The sequence below is a fragment of the Falco naumanni genome, chromosome 16 (assembly GCF_017639655.2).
Source record: "Falco naumanni isolate bFalNau1 chromosome 16, bFalNau1.pat, whole genome shotgun sequence".
In the NCBI taxonomy this organism is placed as follows: domain Eukaryota; kingdom Metazoa; phylum Chordata; class Aves; order Falconiformes; family Falconidae; genus Falco; species Falco naumanni.
The window spans coordinates 2,263,962-2,285,814 of NC_054069.1; the positions used below are offsets into that span (position 1 = coordinate 2,263,962).

General features: G+C 56.0%; 2 protein-coding genes across 3 annotated transcripts; one reads left to right on the forward strand and one right to left on the reverse strand.

Annotated features, from left to right (window-relative positions):
- Window positions 1-2,859: 2,859 nt before the first annotated feature.
- Window positions 2,860-5,802, forward strand: TMEM218 (transmembrane protein 218). Of its 2 annotated transcripts, XR_005831260.1 has the most exons (4): window positions 2,860-2,987; window positions 3,071-3,173; window positions 5,249-5,472; window positions 5,667-5,802. XR_005831260.1 is itself a non-coding variant. In XM_040616301.1 (3 exons), the coding sequence occupies exons 1-3, from the start codon at window positions 2,878-2,880 to the stop codon at window positions 5,381-5,383; spliced, it is 348 nt and encodes a 115-aa protein (XP_040472235.1). In that variant the 5' UTR covers window positions 2,860-2,877; the 3' UTR covers window positions 5,384-5,802. The 2 variants fall into 2 exon arrangements, 1 of the variants encoding a protein (XP_040472235.1); XM_040616301.1 differs by having other exon boundaries at window positions 5,249-5,802.
- Window positions 5,803-12,206: 6,404 nt separating this feature from the next.
- SLC37A2 (solute carrier family 37 member 2) lies at window positions 12,207-21,288 on the reverse strand. Its single transcript, XM_040616285.1, is given in 19 exon segments — window positions 12,207-12,305; window positions 12,584-12,648; window positions 12,996-13,093; window positions 13,215-13,293; window positions 13,775-13,848; window positions 14,155-14,203; window positions 15,096-15,181; window positions 15,690-15,752; window positions 15,831-15,921; window positions 16,094-16,276; window positions 16,514-16,551; window positions 16,977-17,143; window positions 17,239-17,315; window positions 17,751-17,843; window positions 17,845-17,887; window positions 18,074-18,152; window positions 18,492-18,579; window positions 18,674-18,755; window positions 21,195-21,288. Coding segments are annotated over 19 exon segments (1,557 nt in total). The 5' UTR covers window positions 21,254-21,288; the 3' UTR covers window positions 12,207-12,262.
- Between the last annotated feature and the right edge of the window lie 565 nt (window positions 21,289-21,853).

A 21,853-nucleotide genomic window follows, 5' to 3' on the forward strand; every position in this document is an offset into this window, starting at 1 on the left:
CCCATCCCTGGAAACAGCCCAGGTCAGATTGGATGGGGCTCTGAGCAACCTGATCTGCTGAAAGATGTCCCTGCAGGAGGGCTGGACTAGGGGACCTTTAAAGGTCCCTTCCAACCCAAACTATCCTAAGATTCTATAACAGCATCCCGACGACTCTGCTTCTCCTTATTTAAAGCATGGTAATGCTCGAGAGCCTTGCCAGTAAAGGTTTTATGATACCTAGGTTATTGACATCAAATACATTGGACCTGGAATTAATCCTTACCACATTGTCACCGGTTTGATGTGTCCTGTCCCCAGCACAAGGGTTTGGATGCAGATGCCACGTGGTGCAAATCAAAATTCTTGGAGAAACCTGGCTCTGCAATACCAGCAGACATCCCCGCACCAGCTGTTATCCTGGAAAAAAACAGCACAAATATTAAGTTTCTTGCAGGGTCATGCAATCATGGCAAACAATGCAAGAATCCTCTGATTTCTACTCCTTTCCTACTTTTTTAAATTCACATTTTATATTCAGCATTGCTTTTTTTCCCTCCCTTTCTGTTTTTTTTTTTTTTTACAGGTGCAATGCAACTCTGACACAAGCAGTAAATGATATCAAATCCTTGGAGGTAAAAGCTGGAAAACAAACTCATTTTAGGACAGCAATAAATTATTCTTTGGCCATAAAAATCCAATCTTTGCATTCAACTGACCAGCTGCCAGAGCAGTCCCGTAAGGCAAATCCCCACCAAGGCATTCCTGATGCTGGGGGGAGGCTGAGATAAAGAAGAGGTTGTTTAGGACGATGTGTTTTATTGCAGATGAGTTGAAGACATTTCTAAGGAAGATTGTGCTTGGAAATATCACCCCGATGAGGCTGGTTTTCCCAGGTCCCTTCTCCCAATTCCTTAGCTGCAGATTTACAGTTTACCTCCATTGTGCTCAAAGAAACCCATAGCCCTGCTGCAATACCCTATGTGACGTATAAATAAATATTACAGGGATATTTGGGGCTGCTGGGCATCATTTCAACTCCAAATCTTAGCGCTTGAGTTACCATCAGCCCAACTGTGATGGATACAACAGATAGGATTAAAACCAACAAGCAGCATGACTAAAACCTGGCCGCTGGATGTACTTGTCGGGGCACAGGTCAGATTTATTCTTTGTCCTCTGGCCAAATATCTGGGATGCATGATGGTCCAGCAGTGGGTTCAATAGCTGGATGATTCAAGCCCTCTGCTGCAACCTCTCAAACTTGCTTAATGTTGTCATTGCTGGCATCAAACCACCAGGCAGCACTGAGATGAAGGAGATAATAAATAGTGAAAAGACCCGGTCGATAACAGGAGAGGGTTAAAGATGCCACTGTAAAAGCTGCGGATAAAAGGGAGAAGGGGAAATTCACTAAAAGAAAAGCCTCGTTTGCCGGTGAACAAAAATCAGCGCTTTTAGATGGAAAGCCAAAGGGTGGAAGAGGAAGTGCAGAAAAGAGAAGGGTCCCTGTGAAAATGAGGCTGTGAAGAAGAAATTTGGGGTTTGATAAATTACTGGGGTCGAAAAATGCAAAGAAGCGGGAAAACAGAGAAAAGCAAAGAGAGAGTCTCAAACAACAGGAGCAAATTTATAATTTCCGATTGCCAACAGGAGTAGGAAGTGTGGGCAGTAACAGAAGACAAGGGCTGGGAAAATGATGCCTAAGACGGACATTGCCAATGTGGGGTTTGCAGAAGGAAAAAAAACCAACCACCCTCTCTGGTGGGATTAACAGCATGAGACAGTGCGGGAAGGAGTTTGCTGTCAAACATACGTTTTTAATATGTTGGCAGCTGGTTCCTACTAGATGCCAAGTAAAGGCAGGTGTCGGAGACAGTTTGCGCTCTGCTTGCCGAACTGGTTGATGTCACGCTGGCAACTTTGATTTCATCGCAGGAAAAGGCAAGTCGATGCCGCGCAGCATAATTAATCACTAGTTTATTCCTCCCATTGAAAGAAATGACAGAAAGAAAACAGCAGCTAAGTGACATTTTATGCAGTGAAAGTATCATCAGACTTCAAGTCATTGAGAGGAAAAACTGAATATATCAACATAATTTTTTTTTTCAGGTTAACTGGTAGATAAGCCCTGAGTACTGGCATCAAGTCATCCATCAAACCACACTGGCCAGTCTGATGGGCAAGGAAGAGGATTTGAAAATGGGTTTAAAATGGAAGCCCCTCTTGTCTTGGTATTCAAATACGCTCGGTGCATTGACAAACCTGCTCGACTTGGTGTGGCAGCCCCCCGACCCCCACCATGGCTGTCCCACAGCCACGTAAGACCCTGCCATGGCCAGCTGTGTCTGTGTGCCTGTGTTAACCAAAGGGGCCTGATGTCGGCCCTAAATATTTTGGGAACACGGGCAGATACCTTTCCAGGGTTTGGGGGCTGAGGCTTTGCTCGAGCAAGGTGCTCCCTGCAGTGGGGTCGGCAGGATCTTGCTGGCAGCTAGGCCCGGTGGTACAGCCTATACAACGAGCAACGCTGGGTTAATTAAGCACCGATCCGTCTGCAGCAGGAGCAGGGATAAGGGAAATCCCCGTTGCACCGGGACCAACTGCCAGAACCGGGATGGTGGACTCAGCCACGGGAAGGGCAGCGGCTGGAGGAGCGTTCGTGGAGTTACCGGCCGTCAGGGGGGCCAGGGCCGGGGCCCGTGTACAGAGCCCTGTGGCGCGACCCTGCCTCTCGCGGCGCGGGAAAAGCCCTGCCCCGCCCCCGCGCCCTGCCCCCGCCCCCGCGCCCTGCCCCGCAGCCAATGGGAAGCGACGACCGAGAGGCGGGCGGCGCTGATTGGCTCGGCCACGGAGGCGCGGCGCGGTTGCTAGGCGGAAGCGGCCGTGGCGGGCAGCATGGCGGGCATGGAGCTGGGCGTTGGGCCGGGGGTGCTGGTGCTGCAGCTGCTCTGGGGGCTGGTGCTGTTGCTCTGCCTGGCGCTTTCCCGGGCGGCCAAGCGGGCCCGGTGAGCAGCGGGAAAGGGGGTGTGGAAGGTGCAGACCAGGCCGGCTTTGGTGCTGAGGCCGCTCCGCCCGCCTCTCCCCGCAGGCTCGCCGTGGTGCTGGTGACGATTGGAGCCGCCGTTCTCAGCGCCGCGCTACTGCTCTTCCCCCGGGAGGACAAGGGTCCGCCCGCAGCCGTCGCCGATGAGGTAAGCCCACACCGCGGCTTTGCGTAGCCAAGCGGGCCCGGGGATAGCGGGGCGTTACCTCAGCGATGGGCCTTTATGTCAGAGGCGGCCCCCGTGGGCGCCCCCAGGCCCTGGGGATGGGCCTTTACCTCAGGAATGCCCCAAGGTCGCCCCCAGGGCATGGCCCTTTACCTCAGGGATGGCCCCCCATGGGCACCCCAAGGCCTTGGGGATGGGCCTTTACCTCAGGGGTGGCCCTAAGGGTGCCCCTGGGCCCTGGGGATAGGTCTTTTCCTCAGGGGTGGCCCCCAAGGGCACCCCCAGGCCCAGGGGATGGGCCTTTACCTCAGGGTAGGCCTTGGGGATGGGCCTTTACCTCAGGGGTGGCCCCCAAGGGCACCCCCAAGCCCTGGGGATGGCACTTTACCTCAGGGTGGGCCCTGGGGATGGGTCTTTTCCTCCGGGTGGGCCCCAGCAGCTGCCCTAGGTCCCAGGGATGGGCCTTTGCCTCGGGGATGGGCCTGTGCTGCCTTTTGAGTCTCCTGCGGCTCCATCTCTGGTGCAGGCTCCTGTTGGTGCAGGCTGTGTCGCTCGTGGAACAAGTATCTATTTATCTCTTTAACCAAATCCCTTATTTACATGCTGTTGTACATGACCCGTGGGTTTTAGCTCCCATTCTCCCAGGCCCAGGCCCAAGGGGCTCTGTGCAGGAATCCCACTCCTATTTTTTTCCTGCCCTATTTTTTCAGCCCTGAGCTCCAGCAGCTGCTGCTCCCCCTTTGCCACCCCCTTGCGCAGTTTAGTCCACAGCTCTCCATCTTCCATCGCACCCCGGGGCGTGCCGATAGCCGTGTGGCAGGGAGCTTTGATAATTTCCCCTCTAATTCTGCAGCCTTTCGCTTTGCCCCAGCTCTGTTTTCTGTTTTGAAGCCTAGTAACTGCTCTTCAGCTCTCTTGTAGGTTACTACGGTGCTCAAGCGTGGAGCCATCTGCATTTTTAGACAGCGGCTTGTCTATGTTGACAGGCACAGGGATCTACCCCAGTTCTGGGTCACATCAGGCTGCCTGAGCTGCCATCTTGAGCTTTCCCACAGCTCGTTGGGCTTTGAATACACAAAGTTTTGTGGCGTTTTAGGTGCCATTTCCTCTGTTCTATTATTAATGCACATTAATTATTGCTTTTCTAGATCTTGATCTGTGTAAATCCTTACTAAAGATACTTGTAAGTTTTTTTCTTTTCTCTGCCTTGCGTGGGACCTGCTCGTGTAAAGGTTAGAAGCAAGATGAAGGGCAGCCGAGCGCGTGTTTGTGCCCGGGAGGCCGATGGAATGGGAAAGCGCTTGGTTTTTTTTTTTTTTTTTTGGATCTTCAATTGGACTGGACCTGCCCTGACTATCAATAATACATGACTTGGGTTTTCTGCACTGAAACTCTGCTAATTGGCTAATTAAAAAGTGAAACGTGCAGAAGGAGCCAACGCTTTGCTCACAAGAGACTCTTTCTGCAGCAACACCAAGGCTGAGCGTGTGCTAATGCAATTTATAAAACTGAGCTGGGGGTGAGCCAGGCTTTGGGGTAGTCTCAGGAGCAGAGGATGATTTCGTAACCAACCTTCTTGCAGCTGGCTTCTCATTGTGTCTTGTCTTGCCACTGTATCCTCTTTTTTAAAATCTTTTTTTTTCTTTTTCTCCCCATTTCCCCTCTAAAAGGGAAGAATCGTTTGCAGTTCCTTGCAGCACTGGTAGGTTTGTGACTGGGGCGTGCTGCTGCAGGATCTGACTGGCGTTTCTTCCCTGTGTTCAGTACTGTGCTGCTCCTTTCCTCCACAGTAGCTTTCCCATGAGTGACTTTTTTCAGAGGAAAGAGATTCTTTCAATCATTTGTCACACACCCCACTTCCAACAGGGAGCTCCTATGTCAGGAATGAAAAGCAAGTGGAGAAATCTGGGGGAACCCCAAAGCTTTTCCTCCTGGGGTGATCTTCTCTGACAGTACTCTTTTCCAGGACATTGGCATGCTCCTTCCAGGCTCCTGGAGCAGACCAAGGTGGTAACATGTTTTGTGGTCTTTTGGGGTTTTTTTTCCATTCTCTGCAGATCGTGGACACCTTCTTTATTGGCCGCTTTGTCCTCCTGGCCGTGATGAGCCTGGTCCTACTTGGGTGCCTGTTCCTGTTCCTGATTTACCACCTCATGGAGCCAGTGCATGCCAAGCCACTCCACAGCAGCTAGCGACAGCTGGAGACAGCAGTCCCTGAAAGAGGAAATCCCAATTTCATGGAAAATAAACCAGGAAGGGAGACCAGGAGACTGTTCTGGAGGTGAATGTATTGTTTTTTCTGAGCTCAGAAAGAACCGGCAAAGCAAGTGAAGTGTGTCACTTGCATCCAGTGCTGTGTGTTTCATCTTGAAAAGCAGAATTTGAACTGAGCGTGAGCACTCGCCTGACTCTCCAGGGGGGTTCAAGCCTCTGTAGACTGCAAAGGTGTTTTAACCTCTCTCTTCTCTTTTACAGGAGAGTTGAAATCCATGCACTTTGTACTACACTTCAGTGTAATGAACTGAACCGAGATGGTTTGTTATCGTTATCCACAAGAGATGGTTTGTTACCATGCCTTTTTCACCTTATTTTAATAAAACTCTCTGAGAAACCCCGACTCAGGCTTCATTTATTCTCCAGGAATGTCACCTTTTGCCACCCTTTGGTGCCAGTGTCTCTGAAAACTGCCTTTTGCTGTGGCAGACGTGGGGTTTTTTTGGGAAATTCAGCCTGTGGTTGTGGATTGTTGGAAACGATCCTTTTGACTGGAAACCCGATGCTTTGGAGTGGGGAAAGAACAACATGCAAAATAACGCCCAAACAGGCAAATTAAAATCTCCCTTCTGCAAGAATGCAGAGGAAAGCCAGGTCTCATCTCTCCCTGCGCTAAACAATCCTGCCAGCCCACAAAAACCCTTCCTGCTTTTCAAAGCTCAAGCGTCTCCAGTGTGTGTTGCCACCTCGAGTTGTCATCCTGGGTGGGGAGTTGAAGGCTTATGGTTTCTGCTACCCTAAAACATTGAAGTGTTGCTCACGCTAGTGCAGATGTTTGGAGTTTGTAATAGACTCCAGTACCTTTCCTTTTGTGGGGGAAAAACGCTTTTTATGTTTTCCAGCAGCAGCGATGGGGTCAAATCCCATTTCCCTCCCAATTTTGGCATTGAAACTGGGGGGAACAGCCCTGCTGAAGTGTAGCAGGGAGACTGAGCCAAGCTGTTGGCTGTCAGATACCTCCGTCTCGAGCCTGTGCTGCAAATCAATCTGTTGATAGCAGCTTGTGCCGTACTTAACTAGCAATAATTACTGCTTTGGCTGTCTTAGCCATCCCTCAGTAGAGATGATTTCTTGCGTGAAGTCTCACAAGGCTTTTAGATTTCTTGCAGGAGAAAAGCGTTTTGGTGGCCCGGAGTATTGTGTGACTGGTTTTGGAGCAGGGAAGGAGCCGTCACCATCTATGCTGTGCTGGGGAGAGGTTCCCACAGGTGCCTCGCAGTAGCTGGGTGAGGTGAGTTATGCTAGAGCTCGTGTTTTCCAACCCTGGAGGGATGGAGCTGCTCAGCATTTCACGGCTGAGTGGCCAGTGGGTATTGCTGTGAGGATAAAGCCGAGTGCGAGACAGTGCCGCAGCCCTGAGTTGTGTTTGGAGGCAATATAGCCAAAAACCTGACGGCAAGAAACACAGCTCTCATACAGATATTTCCCCCCCACCCCCACCCGTTTTTAGAGATTTTTTTTTCCTTTGGCTTTTTTTTTTTTTTTTTTCATTTTGAACTGAAGATGGTGGATGGTAAATAAAAGAACCGGCCAGCTTCTCCCAGCCCTGTCCTGACAGTTGTCAGTCACAAAATATTAACATCAGGACATGCAAGATTAATAAGGCAGAGCGAGCGGGCTCGGAGATGACACTTCCCCTGCAGAAAATGCCCCAGGACACAGGAGCCCTAACTCAACCAGCTAAAAATGTGTAAGTACATTTCAAAAAAAGGGCAGAGGAGAGGTGTCTACTTCTGAGCTGCGTAAATGCTCCATCCCTTCCCATCCTGGAGCCTATGTCCAAGGGAGTTGAACTATCGTGTTAAGGAACACGCCGAGCATTTATGCAACACAAGCGCATCGGGTCTCTTGGTGATTTCGAAGTTATGCCTGAAACAAAATTCATATTTAATTCATCATCTTAATAACATTTATGAACACGAAGCTAGTCTCGCAGCTCGCTCCGGCTCCACGGCTGCCGTGTCTTTATTCCCCGTGCTTGGTGTGCCGCGGTGGCAAACGGTGCCAGCCGGAGATGGCAGCGCCTTGCCAGGCTTCCAGTCCGACAAATGGGGAAACCGCAGCAAAAGCGGCTGGCGCACTAAAAAAAAAAAAATCAACCCTAAAAGCAGGAATGTGAAGCTTTTTCCAGTTTCGCACCATAAATACACCCAAGATATTTGCTGTTTCTGTTGGCTTAATCTGGTTGTAACTGAAATGAGTCAAAAGGCTCGTGGTGCCGGGGATGTTTTGGGGAGAGCGGAACGCGACGCTGCAGGAGGGACGCGGCGGCTCCTGCAGGAGGAGGCCATTTCAGCGCTCTCCCAGAAACCCTGTTAACTGGGAAAAGAGCCCCCTCCGAGACACTCTGAGCTCCATCCTCATCCCTCGCCACCCTCGGCAGCGGGGAACGACCGGCTGGATGAACTCAACATGAGCTCTCTCTGTGTATTTATTTATTCTGGGCAATCCTGCTCCTCCCCGTGCAGGGGCTTTCCAGACAGTTCCTGTTTATTTTTGGGAAAGGAAAGACCGCATCAATGAATCGGTATGAGCTGTAGCTGCTTTCCAACCAGCCCCAAATGGTGACTTTTTGCTGCCATCCCCCACCCAAACCTTCAGCTCCTGGAGGATAACCTTTCGCCAGCACATCCACCTCCATCTAGCACCCTGATTATTTTCTTTTGCAATTAATGTGCAGCAGGAGGGCGGGTTTGGCTTAAATCCCAATCTCTCAGTTGCTGGCAAAGGTGTTGGGAGCTCGGGAGGTGTTATAGCCAAGGAGCCCTGCTCCACCCTAGCTTTCTCCCAAAACTGCGAGCAAATGATCCTCCATTTCCTCTTGCAGGGTGGGAGCGCCTGGTGCTCCGTGTCCTGAGGTGCCAGCCCCATGCAGGCGAAAAATCCTGCTAAATCCCAGCGAGACAAACCTGTCAGGCCAGAAGGGATGTTTACACAAGATTCTGCCTGCATCAGGAGGAGGGCGGCCAAGCTGCTTTCAGGTCAGGTGGGAGAACAGCCCTTGTCCCTGCTAAATTCCCTGCCTGGCTCGTTAGAAACGTGCAGGGATGCTCCCGCACTGGGATGCTGGTACCCAGCTCGCCAGAGGCTCGAGCGACCTGAGGGCAGGCGGTCCCTCCTGCCCGAGGCCGGGTGGCGAGCGGTGCCGGAGCAGGGATGGAGGGAGTGCAGGCGTCTGCAGGAGAAACTCCTCTCCTTGATTTAAGGTCCTTCAATGACTGCAATTCCTCACGCCTCATGCTGCGTTCTGCCGGCACTTAATTACCCTCACTGGTAAAAGCTGGCCTCTTATTTCCACCTTGACTTTGCTGACTTCAGCTTCCCTGCTGTTGAATCCCACTTTGCCTTTGGCTGCTAATTAAAAAGCCCTTCAGCGTTTGCCGGCTGCTCCTTGCATAGGTAATTACGGACCGTGACCCAGCCACCTCTTCACCTTCCCAGCAGCCCGGTGGACCGATAGCATTCCTCCAAAAAGACGTGCGACCCCTCCCCAGGCCAGCTCCTGGCAAAGCTGGGCTGAAACGGTATCGCTGCAGTGGGGGCCGTGGTGTCACCTATAGATCTGGGTTCACCAAACGGCTCCTAATGAGCCACAACGTGGTTTTTTCCCCATCCGTAGGACAGCAGCGGCCACGCGTTCGTGCTCTCCTGTGATGCTGTGGGGCGGGGGCTCGTGGCGGGGGGAAAAGCAGCAGCCCCCGCTCCTGCAGAGGAGGAACGAGACGAGGTGAGTCTTACAGACTTCTACCAAAAAAAACTCAGCTCAGTTTAAACAGTCCTTTGGCTGGGGCAAACCCAGGGGATGCCCCCCCCCCCGCTTTCCCGCCCACCCCTCAGTCTCGAAAATCTCGCGGATTTCTGGGGTTTTCTTTGGCATTTGGCTCTTTTTTTTTTTTTTTTTTTTTTTTTTTTTTTTAAAGTTTAAAACTGCTGCGGGCTGTCTGCCCTTTCTCCTCGCTCCCAGCAGTGCAGCCAAGGCTGCTCAGACTTTCCAAACACGAGTGGGACACAGCCCAGACCTAAATTTGTCCCGGAAAAACTATGAGCAGCTTCAGCAGGAGGTGGTGGGGGGCGCAAGGAAGAAAAGGGGGAAAAAAAAACACCAAAAAGCCCCCAACCAACTTGCTTTTGCAACACCCCTGTGTGTGTGTCAGGGCTTGTGGGATCTTTTGCTTGAAAATGTGTTCTGCTGGCATCGTGGAGCCTTGTGCTGTCTGTCAGAGGCCCCGTGTGCCAGGAGCCACGCAGCCTGCGGACGCAGCATCACAGACCCCGTCCCGACACCTCTTCCTACGGCTCCATCGCCGTTAGCCCCAGGGAGAGTGTTATTTTCCTGGGAGAAAGGGTGACTGGGGATTTTGCTTTTCTCTGCCTGCCCCATCATTTTCCTGCTTTCTCCCCCAGGGACCTGCAGGCAACTGGCAAGTTTCCAAGCCCCGTCGAGCATCCCTCCTGTCAGCGTGGAGGGGACCGAAGGCTGTCATCATCCAGCCACCAGCCACCTCCAACATGCAGCTGCCACTCTCCAGCTTCCCTGTCCCCTTGTCCCGCTCCATCGCCTTCCAGGGAGCTGATCCAACTGGCCAGCAAGTTTTCTTCTTTTTTTTTTTTCTTTTTTTCTTTTTTTCCTCTTTGCTGATGAAATCAGCACTTAATAAAACCACATCAGGCCCAGATGTTTTCTCCTCGGGTTAAGATCCAAGGAGGTGAAGTCAATTAGAGTTCAGATTTATACTGGGCATAAACACAGCCCCTGGCCCCTGGTACTGCTGTCCCCGGGGCGGAGAGCCGGAGCCGGCCCGGGTGCAATCCCTGGATGGCGAGCAGGCTGGGAAACACACCCCGCAGCTCGTCAACGCCCCGTGCGCCCCAGCTCCTCGCACATCAAAGTCGGGGGCCCTGCCGTCAGCACACAGCTGGCTGCACAGCTGGCCCCAGCCTTAATCAAGTGATGCTGCCGGGGCCTCCGAGACCCAACTCTTCCCCGGGGAGCCTGCGTGGCTGACAGGCCAGCGGCGCCAGTTGAACCTCCTGGGGGCTCCTAATTACGCGGCATCTAACGAAGACCATCAGCTGGACCCGGAGCGGCCACAGTGTGTGAGCAGCTGGTTGCTGTGGGGGCTGATACACGGCTGCGGGTTCTCCTTTTGCAGCTAAATGGTATGAATTAGGAAATATAATAATTGGGAAGAATGCTGTTTGGGTTTGGTTTTTTGCAGCGGGATGAGACGAGGAGTAAAACCAGCCTAATTTGGGCTCAGTGGAAAGCCTGGGGATGCTCATTACTTAAAAGAATTGGTGCTTTGGTGGTGAGGCAGTGCTTTCAGTGCTTCGGCACCCTCCTCCTGACCAATATTGTGAAATACCAAGTGCCAGGATGGGGCAGGCTCAGGAACAAGAGGCTGCCCGTGGACAAAAGCAAGGAGAGGGGTGCGATCACCACCCCTGGCCGAGCCCCACCAGGAAGTGGCATGGAGTAGCAACACCGGTTTTGCATGTTTTTATTAATAAAATGGCCAAGGGCAAAGAATCAGCCCAGAAAACCGGTCAGTGGGGGCCCTTGGACTGCTCCTGGCCGCTGCCTCCCTCCGAAGCAAACCCACGCTGGCAGTGCGAGCCCGTGGGGCCGAGCCTGAGCCGTGCCTTGGCTCTGCCCAGGCGAACCCATTCCCGGCGTGCCCCGGCCCCTCTCCTCCCTCCGGGCCTCTCGGCTCGGGGCAGCTCGCGGGGGGCACCTCAAAACTCCTTAAACCTGCAAAGGAGAGAAGCGAGGGGCTGAGCGCGGCAGGCGGCGGCCAGAGGTGTCGGGATGGGTGATGGTGCTGTGATGGGTGATGGTGCCGCAGCGCTGCCGGAGCGATGGAAAGGGAAGCGTCTCTGCTGGAAAAGCTCAGCCCCATCTGCACCACAAGCCCAGAGGGGAAGCAGACGCCAAGAGGAGAACTGGCCACCGGTTTTGGTCTGGTCAAAGCTGAAATATCACCCAAGAAACCCCCAGCCTTTGCGCCTCCTCTTTGCAAGCTGCTGAGGAGACAACGCATTCCCAAAGCTCCATTCCCCAAACCAGCTGCTTCCCCAGCACAAAACAGCCAGATTTTTGGTGTATACGGCGGCAGGATGGTGCCAACCCAGCCAGGACAGTCCTTGCCCCAACCAGCCCCGGCACAAGAGAGCGGAGCCCCACAGCCCTCCGCGGGCGGCCGGGGAAGGAGGTTTGGGCTGCACTTACCGCAGCGCAAGGCCCAGACTATTGTTCTTTCACCTGCAAACACAAGACATAAAGGACCAAACGTTCGCGGGAGGTCTGGCACCCCCACCACCGGGACTGCCTGTGGCCCCTCACCCCTCAGCGCTCGCAGGGGAGGGGACTTCGGTGCGATGGGAGTCGGGCCAGTGCTGATTTGGAGATTATTTATACCCTCACTGCAGTGATTTGGCCGTGGATTTGATTAGTGAGCCCAGACTCTGTGTTAATCAAGCTCATTAGCACAGTGGGCAAGTCAGCCTATAAATCTGGCCGTTTTAGGTGCATTAATCAATGCCAATCGATTGGGTATCTGGGCTAGCATCTCGTGAGTCAGCTGAAGGCAAGGATGCGCCGCCCACCCGCCCGTCCACACTCTTCCTCGGCCGTTGCAATTTCATCCTTTGATTCCCAAGCTTGATCTCAGCCTTTAAATTTTCACTGGAGAGGCTGTGTCTAGGCTGAGCCTGCCAAGCGAAACTCGAAATCAGGGCGAATCAGGCTTGCATTTGCATTTAATCCTTGGGGCTCAAGCGGAGATACTCACACTGAGCTACTTCCCATCCAGCACTGACTCTGTGAGCTGCACGCTAGAGCTACAAAGATACAAGGATGGCGTCTTTAGCACCGAGGGAGTTTCTCGAGGCTCAGGTGGCTAAAATCCCCTGGGTGCTGCCCTGGCTCGAGGTGGAAATGTCTCTCTGTGCCCACAGGAGTGAGACGTCAGGCAGCCGGCCTCGCGACGCCTGACGTGATGCCCGTGCAGTGATGCAGCAGTGACAGCAAGGGATAACACACGTCTTTCCAGAGCAGCATGGATGCCGTGTTTTGGCACTGTGGGACCAGAGGCCACCCTGGGGTGGTACGTACGTACCCTCTCTTCCTCACCATGTAGCCACACCACCCACGGACTTCTTTGACCACCACACGAGTGAGGAGCTGCAGAGGGAAAGAGGGGGGGGTACCCTTGTGGGGCTGACGGGTCTGCAGCCACCGGAGACTGCAAAGCCATCAGCCCCAGCGTGAGCATTTCCACCACCAGGAGGGAAATTTTAAGGCTTTTGCAAGGGAAGAGCGCGCGAGCTACAGCCATGAACAGAGGAGGTCATTGGAAAAAGCCAAATGAATGGAGGCAAAGGTCTGGAGAGCATACGGGGCTTTGCAATATGCCCAGTACCTGGCTGTTCCCAGGGACCATCCCTGCCCTCCACGGGCAAGCGGGCAGCTAAAAGGGAGCCCTTGAATATCCAGGGGAGCAAAACGAGTCCCAGTGAGGAGCAACCTACCAGGCAAGCCAAGACATCGGCTGCTATCAGCATGTAGAAGACGTTATTCCAGCCCGTGGGGGAGATGATCCCTGCGAGCAGCGGCCCCAGCGCAGCACCTGTGAGGGGACATGAGCCACATTAGGCGATGCCCTGTGCGGGGGGGGGGAGAGGGGACCAGGACCCCCCCACCCCAGCACAGGGGGAAATCAGCACTCTGCATCCCCCAGGCATACATACCTATGGATCCTGTGCCATCAATGATGGCCGTGACAGTGGAAAGGGCTTTGGCATTGCCTTTGAGAGACTCGTGGGTTCCCTGCAGGGATGGAGGAGTAAAATATCAAAAAGAAAAACAACCTCGGGGGCCACAGCTGGCAAGTCCTAGTGTGAGGCCGTTCACACCCCGGGTGGCAATTCCCATGTATCAGACCCAGCTGTGGGCAAAAAGATCCGAACTCGGACGCTGCCCGCAGCCAAACCCCGGAAAAACCTGGATCGCCAACAGCGAGCAGCCGTCCCAGGTTTCCCAGCACATTTTCCCACCCTGTGCTCCGAAGGAGGTGCGGCAGGGCTGAAGTAGAGTCACACAGCCAAGGTAATGGGACAAAAGGCTGTGTTTAAAGGAGGGTGTGAACCGCAGCACGAGGTGTGGGAGCCCTGCCCTTCTCCGCTGGGCTCCAGAGGCATTGGGAAACAGCTAAAACGCAGAAATGGAAGCAAACATCCCTCTGGGAGGAAAGGGAGCCACTTGTGGGTGTGCAAGAGCGGCGTGCCAGGCTCTGAGGTGTGCCTCTTACCAAATCTGCCGAAACTGCTGTCGTGATGAGAGCATAGGGTCCGTTCACCAGGGCACCGCAGACTATCAGCATCGCTGGGAGGAACACGCCAGCCGCCGAGATACCCAGGAAGAGATTAAAGCTTTTAAGTGCAAGGAACAGCAGGACGTTGGGGCCATCATCCCCGGCCCATGTGTGGCCATTGCTGTTCCACACATCCACCTCCCGTCCATCTCTGTTTTCCCCCAGACATCCCACCCCGCGGGCAGCAAAGACTCATCCAGCGCCGCCCTCTCCCAGATCCTGGACCGGGAGCTCAGCTCCAGAGGAGAAATAAAGGCGAGTGAGTCCACAGCGTGTCCCACCGCCCCTTCAGCGGCAGGCGCTGGGGAGCTCCTTACCTATCGACGTGCCGATGCCGTTCTGGCCGATGTGGTTATACAGGAACAGCTGGAAAAGAGACACGAGATTAACCAGTCATGGTTATTCCAGCTGTTTTCCCAAGCGTTTTCCTTGCAGCAGCACCCTGGGGGCAGGATGGAGAAGGTGGGGGCTTGAATTATCACGGGCGCCAAGCTTGGCAGGCTCCTGCCGCTACGCAGCGTCGGGACAGGAGAGCCCCAGCCGGGATGGGGAGCTGAGCGTGCCCTTGGCTCTGCGTCCCGCCGTCTGCCTGCCAGATGAAATACCTGGCAGCCGGCGAACAGAGGTGCTGCCGCGATTTATGGCCCAGCGAGGCTCACACGCCTCCTCGCCGGCTGAAGGCAGACGGGAACTCGCCTGCCGGCACTGCAGGGGGACGGGGAGGTGACGCAGCCCCTCTGCTTTTCAGCATGCGCCAGCCTCTTCGGAGGGGAGAGGCTCACAAGCCAGCGCCAGCCAGGCTTGGATTACAGCTAATTAGCCGCCTTTTTGTGGCGGCAAAGCCAAACGAGCTCCTTGCAGGTGCTGGGGAAGGACGGCCCAGCCAAGCGCCGGTGGAGCATGAGGCCATCGGCACGGGGGCTTTTGGGATGCAAAGCAAAGGGACCAAGCTGGACCAGCTCAGTGGAACCCCCAAGGCTTTAAGACACAGCAGGGCTATGGCAGGATGGAGGGAAAAAAACCATAATGGGGTTTCTTTTTAGCTGTCAAAGACTCTACAATCCCCTCCCAGCCCCCCGATCTGCACATCCACCCTGGGAACATCTGGGCACGTGGATCGATCCCCCAGCTCTCATCTCGGCCGAGCGCGTGACCAGCTTATCCCGGGTGCTTGGGAAGAAGAAGGCAGCCGTGACTCAAAGGAGCTGGAGGAGAGGAAACCCTCGTGACTGAGGTTTTTCCCTATGTGACAACGCACCATGGGAGCAGCGATGACGAGCATCACGCAGCACGTGGTGGCTCTGCCGCCGGTGTAGTCAGAGATGAGGCCAGCAAAGATCCCCCCTGAAAGAAGAAGTCGCAGGTGTCAGTCATGCCACCACGCAGCAGCAAAGCTTTGCCCTAGCTGAGCCCAAAATCCAATGGGAAGCTGCACCGTGGTGCTCTTTCATCCCCCAACTTTTGAGCAAAATGCCCCCAAGGCTAAATATAATAATATCAGAGTGAAGAGCTTTGATTTATCCCTACCACTTTCTCACTGCAGATGGTTTCCCTACACTTGCATGCAGCTCTGCTCTCCTCCACGCTTGTAAAATGTATTATTAATCTAAGAAAAAGGAGAGCCTGAGCAAGCGAGACCCGAGGAAAGGTGTTGTGACGGTCACGTGGATGGCAAAATAAAAGCAAGGGGGTTTTGCTGCCTACTGAGTGCTATGAATGCCAAGTAAACCTCACCATGGTGCTCCAGGGAAAAGGATTGTGCTACCTACCTGTGGAGGGGATTTTCAGTCAAGGCCAGGATTGTCCCCAAATCAATCCCGATCCTCCCCCTCTGCCCAGGTATGTGACAAACCTAAAATGCCCCCAGCGTCGAAGAGGGTGGACAGGTCCCCAGCTTCCTTGGCACCAAAATGAGCTGCGAGGGAGAGAAGAGGGGTGAGGAGATGCTCCCCTGGGCGGGCTTGCTCCTGCCTCACCACCCCCAAAAACTCACCCACGTTCACGATGTAGAGGGGCAGCCAGTACAGGAAGGTGTAGCTCACCAGCTTGGCAAAGAGCAGGCAAAGGGAGAACTCCACCACACCCTGGGAGGAAAGGAGAAGACATCAGAGCCTCCTCCTCCTCCCAGCTTCCTCCAGAGGGTGGGTTTTCCCCCCAGTTTTCTGCCCTGTGGGCACCCCACTGATGGGGTGAGCTGCCCTGGTTTTGCTCTTTCCTCCATCCCCATCACGATGCCAGAGGCATCCTGCGACTCACGGGTATCCGGAGCGCCCCGAGGAAGCTGATGGCTTCGGGCTCCTCAGCTGGCTCCTTGGGGCTGTCGGAGCACTCCGCAGTGCTCTGGCCGGAGATGCTCAGCGGCCCCTCATTGGACATGACCGCTTCGGGATCCTTCGCATTGGTGGTCACTCCTCCAGCATCCTCCTCGTTGGAGGCCATCTAAAAGCAAGCCAAGAGCAGGAGACGTGGCTCTCGTTGCTGGAAGGAGCTGAAACATCCAATTTGCTGCCAGAATGTGACCCGGAGGATGCTTACACCAGAATAGCAACGAGCATCCTCTGTGACAACTGAACATCGCTCTGATTTCTGATGTTATGACCTGATGCCCTGGTTGTTTCACTGTAAAGAGCGACCACCCCACCCAGGACAAGCCCACTGGAAATCGATTCAACTCACATGATGCAGAGGTGGACTGCAGCCAACGTCCTCGGGATCTGCAGGGAGAAAGGAGATCCCGTGAGAGCCTGGACCAGCCCTGGTCCACCTGCTTTCCCTCCAGCATCTGACACTGCAGAGGAGAAACGTGGGGCTGGGAACCCCCGGAGCTGGGCAGCATCTCCAGGTACTCGCTTCCCAGCAGTGAAAACCCCCGGTAAAATCCCAAAGGGCTTCCCAAATGTTTCTAAGAAAGACAGGCTGAGAGGAGCAACCAGCACAGGGGCTGAGCCTGCCTGGATGACCCCAAAGGATGCTGAGCATCCCCGTGGTGGTCATGGTCCGCATCCCTGCTTGCCACAAGCTGGCAGTAAGTATTTGGGGTTGCCAAAGACACTTGGAGACGAGTAAGGTGAAAAATTGTGGCCCTGCTGATACCAGTGTGACACCAGTCACCTGCAGTGCCCCAGATGATGCCACTCACACTCCACCAGGAAGAAGAAGCAGACGATGCCCACGGCGGCGATGATGATGCCGGGCACGATGAAGGACAGGCCCCAGGCAGACGAAACCCAAACGCCAGCGATGAGTGACCCTAAGATGTTGCCGACGGACGTGTGGGAGTTCCAGATGCCCATGATCAAACCTCTCCTGGAGGGGACAGAGCCAGGGTCAGTATCGCCAGGGCGGCTGCCGGGGCTGGCAGGGACCAGGACCGGGGTGGGACATGCTGGAGAAACACTCACTTTCCTTTCCCAAACCAGTTTCCGACGCATGCCACGACGGAGGGCCAGCCCGTCGTCTGCACCAGCCCGTTGCAGACCTGGCAAGAGACAGGCAGCACCACGCGGTGCCATCGGGCACCTGGCACGGCATGGACTCGATCCACACAGCCCCCCATGCCATTCTGGGCTCAAAAATAGCCGCCCCCATCCCAAAACTGTCAAGAAAACACCCAGTTTGGGTTGGTTTTTTTTCTTGCTGGGGCAATCTGGAGCCATTCGGATCCTTCCCGTGGCTAGATTGGGAGCGGCTGGTGTTGCCAAACCGCCTGCCTGCCCTGCTTATCAGGACAGGCACACCCGGTGGTTTCGGCACCCACGCCACGTGCAACCAGGTTTTGCAGGGAGTGGAAATGCCTCGCATTCCCCTGCTCGGGAACTGGGCCACTCTTGTCCCCAAAAGCCACCAAAAAAACCCCTGGATGAGGCCACGGTGGTAAAATCCAGAGCCGGAGCATCCTCCAGCGCGGACGCACCTGCACGAGGATGAAGTACCAGAGGACGTGGATGTCCCAGAAGTAGCCGAGACCAAAGAGTGCGGTGAAGAGCCCACTCAGCACCATCCCCCCCCGACAGGTAGTAGCGCAGGGGGAGGCGCTCCCCGAAAATGCCACTGGGGAGAGAGGGAAGAGCGCAGCCAGGAGCTGTCACGGGTGATGCCACCAACGTGTGTTACCGCACTGAGCTAGTGCCTGAATCCCAAGTGGATCCCAGTGCCCAGCTCCTTTCCCATTAGCATTCCTGGTAAACTGGTGCATACTGGTGTGTGGAGGGAAAGGGTTGCAAAGGACTTGGGTACCTGATAAACATCCCGATGGCATAGGCCACCAGGAAGGCATTATCCAGCGCCCCAAAAAGCTCCTTGTAGTTGTCCCCATCTGGAAAAGAAATATGGGGGCCGCGTCAGCCTGACCCCCGTCTTCGTCCCCTGTCCCCAAAACCCTCCTTCCCGGGGGGCGGCTCTCGGAGCATGGCCGGGTGCCGTCGGCATTGGGACCCGCTCCCATCCCGGCCCCCGTTTCACCACCCGCTGCTGCCCTTCGGCCCGGGAGCACCGGGCAGAGGCGTGCCGCTTAATTACCTCCGGCTGCCTAACGAGCAGCCGGCCCCCTGCCAAAATCTCTGGCCACGACCTGGCTAAGGGCATGGGGGGGAGCCCATCTCTGCTGCCATGGGGGTCGGTTTTGGGGTGATGGGGGGGGGGGGCTTAGCCTTACCGAAGGGTGCCCAGCTGCACCACGTGGTGCTGTTGGAGTCATTGCGGGGGTTCGGACCCAAGGCTGAGCAATTGGGGTGCAGCTGGCTCTGCGGGGGGAGGGAAGGGGTGAAAGCGGGATGCTCAAGGACCCCCCGTGTCCTCTCTCCCCGCAGGTGTGGGGGGTGCGAGGCTGGAGCTAACCTTGACGATGCTGATGGGTTTTCGGGAGAGGTGGTAGCTGGTGTAGCAGAGGAAGGTCAGCACCAGCGTCAGTCCCCGATAGCTGCAGGATAAAGCCAGTAGAGAGGTCAGGGGTAGGGGGGCAAGGGTGGGGACGGGGTGGGGGGGCCTGTCACCATCCCAGCTAGCAAAGCCCAGCCTGGCAGGGATGTCTCGGCTATCTCCAGCCTCAGCGATAGCCGTGCTCTTCTTTCCCCAGCCCCAAAATTCATGCTTCTTGAAGAAAACTATCAGGTAAACGCGGCGAGAGCCACCGCCGTGCCAGGTTGAATCCACTCCGGATGCAGATGTGACTTTAGGATGCACACATGCAGCTCCGGTGCCATTTAACCTGTGGGGGTCTGAGAAACACATGGGAAAAGGGGGAAAATGGGGTCGTTTCTGCTTGTTTCCCCAACAAAATATTCCCTCAGCACCAAACGGGGACTCTGCTGCCGGACCGGTGAGCTGAACCGGCTCAGGCAAGCCTGTAGGGAGGCAACCACGCACATTCCTCGCCAAAAATTGCTAAGGATGTGGCTTAAAAAGATCAGCTGAGCTTTGGGGAGAGTGCTCATCAGCATTTCCCCTTCCCCAAGCAGCTGTCCCAGCAAACCGGGGGGTGAGCAAGCGCCTTCCCGGCGTCACAGTGGAAACAGGGCACCAGATCGCAGCCGATTCATCATCATTCCCAGTGCTGATTATTAAGACAAACTGGGAAAAAAAAACACCAAACTGGGGTGGGTGGGGTGGAAAAGGGTCTGGGCTCAGGGATGGGCATGCTGCTGCCAGGAAAGCTGATGTATAAAGCCTGGAGAATCCAAAATAAGATGCAGCGTCCTCCAGAGCGGGATGAACATCTCCAAGGGGTCTCATCCTGCATTTAGGGAGGGTTTTGCAGAGGGTTTTACGATAGTGCAGTGGATTTGAGTGGTCAGGGGCAGCTGCGGCACCGAGAAGTGTCACGGGTTACTGAAGTTTAGAAGAAAAAAAAAAAGTTGTGGTTGTTTGGTTTTTTTTTCAGTTTTAACCCAGCCTACCCCTCTTCTCCTCTTCACAGTTTCGATTTACTAAACAGCAGCAAGTACAGGCACCCTGCAAATCCAGGGCAGCTTCGAGACTGCACAGCAGCTGAAAAATTGATGGTTCCCACTCCCAAAAAATAAACAAACCCCACCAAAATCACCGCTGCTGGCTGCAGGGCTGACCCGAGGGGAGCAGAGAGGCCACAGCGAGGAAGGGGAAGAGAAACTCCATGTACGGTACCCGACTGGGCCGGATGCTTGGGGTTGTTGGTTTTTTTTTTACCCCATGTGTTCTGGCAGGGAAAATTACTGCTGATGGAAAAGCACGGGGGTTGTTTGGCAACAGGCTTTCAAAAAATAAATACATTAAATAAAATCAAACCAGCAGCGAGCTTGTCACCTCGCCGAAAAGGAGGGGAACCAGCGTTATCTCCGTGTTGGCCACATCCCACCGAAATTTGAAGGCAAGGGCCTGGCACGTGCGGGAGGGACAGCTTGAGGCTCAGCGTGTGCTGCTGCCCATCTCGGGGTCCCCGCGCATCCCCCTGCCCAGCCCCGCAGCGGCTGCGTGGGGCTCGGTGCCCTCCGGCCCTGCGAGGGGGGCTCCAGCTCCGGGCCATGCCCAGCCCCCGGGATCGCTGCCCGTGCTGCACCGGGTCCCATCTCAGGGAGGACCCAGAGCCCAAGGGGCGATGCTTGTCCCCGGGCGAGTGGCCACTGGTCCAGGGCCAGTTCCCATTCTGGTGCTGGTCCCTGGGCAAGTGACCCCCCGCCCAGTGTTGGTTCCTTGGGGCAAGGGAACCCTGCTCCAGTGCTGGTCCCCACCCCAGTGCCAGTCCGCGGGTCCGGGGCACATCCCAGTGTCAGTCCCGGGGCAAGTGACCCCAGTGCTGAGCCAGTCCCCAGCCGGTGCCTGTCCCTGGGTCTAGGGCACATCCTGGTGCCGGTCCCCGGGTGAGTGACCCCAGTGCAGAGCCGGTCCCCACCCCAGGGCTGGTCCCCATCCCGCTGCTGGTCTAGTCCAGGGCTGGTTCCCGGGCAAGTGACCCTGGGGCAGAGCTTGTCCCCATCCCCGTGCCGGTCCCCAGGCGAGTGACCCGGTGCACAGCCGGTCCCCATCCCCGTGCCGGTTCCCGGGCGACTAACCCCGGGGCAGAGCTTGCCCCCATCCCTGTGCCGGTCCCCTGGTCCAGAGCCAGTTCCTATCCCGGTGCCCGTCCCCATCCCGGTGCCGCTGCCCGCACCCCGGTGCCTGCCCCCCATCGCCGTGTCCCGGTGCCCCCAGTCCGGTACCCCGGTGCCCCCAGCCCGGTGCCAGCCCCGAGTCCGGTGCCCCCAGCCCGGTGCCTGTCCCCAGGCGCGGCGCCCCGGTACCTCAAGTCCGGTGCCGGCCCCCTCCCGGTGCCCTGGTACCCCCATCCCAGTGCCTGCCCCCATCCCGGTGCTCCGCCGCCCCCCCCCCCCCCCCCCCCGCTCACCGGCTGTCCCGGGGGAGGGCGCGGAGCAGGCGGACGCCGGGGGCGAGCGCTGCCCTCATGACGGGCGGCGGAGCTGCCGCTGCCCCCGCGGCTCCTTTTCACCGCCCCGCGGGGCCGCCGCTCCCCGCCCCGGCCCGGTCCCGCCCCGGCCCGGCCCTGCCCGCCTCCCCCTGCCCCGGGGGGCGACACCGGGGCGGCCCCCAGCCCCTGACCGCGGGGAGCGGCTCCCGATCCGCCTGGAAAGAGGGAAACGTGAAGCCTGGGACACACACACACACAGGGGCCGCGGGGCTCTGGGATGTTCCCCAGATGCTGCTTATCCAGCGGAAAACGCTGGGATTCATTTTTCCACTCACTTCCCCATCACCCCCCAAAAAGGCTGTGGTGCCCCGATTTCAGCTAAGCCCCCCCCCCCCCCGACATGCTTTTGGGGTTATTCGTGGGGATTTGGGGAGCCACGCGCTCCTCTCCCGTGGGTTTTGCAGCAGAACCCCCCAGCATCCAGGGATCCCATTTACACCCGGAGCAAGGGACAGACCGTGAGGCCAGGGAGCACCAGTAGCTTTATTTAACCACCACTGCTCCAACCTGAGCCCCAAACCAGCCCACGGCCCTTCGGGGGGTGCTCCAGCCCCTCCGAAGAGGTGGGAACAGGGGTC

What these genes read in the sequence shown, in the direction of transcription:
- TMEM218 (XM_040616301.1), top strand. Translation starts at nt 2,878, where the DNA reads ATGGCGGGCATGGAGCTGGGCGTTGGGCCGGGGGTGCTGGTGCTGCAG. An exon ending in CGGGCGGCCAAGCGGGCCCG is followed by an intron (nt 2,988 to 3,070) that starts GTGAGCAGCGGG and finishes CTCTCCCCGCAG; the next exon opens with GCTCGCCGTGGTGCTGGTGA. An exon ending in CCGCAGCCGTCGCCGATGAG is followed by an intron (nt 3,174 to 5,248) that starts GTAAGCCCACAC and finishes CATTCTCTGCAG; the next exon opens with ATCGTGGACACCTTCTTTAT.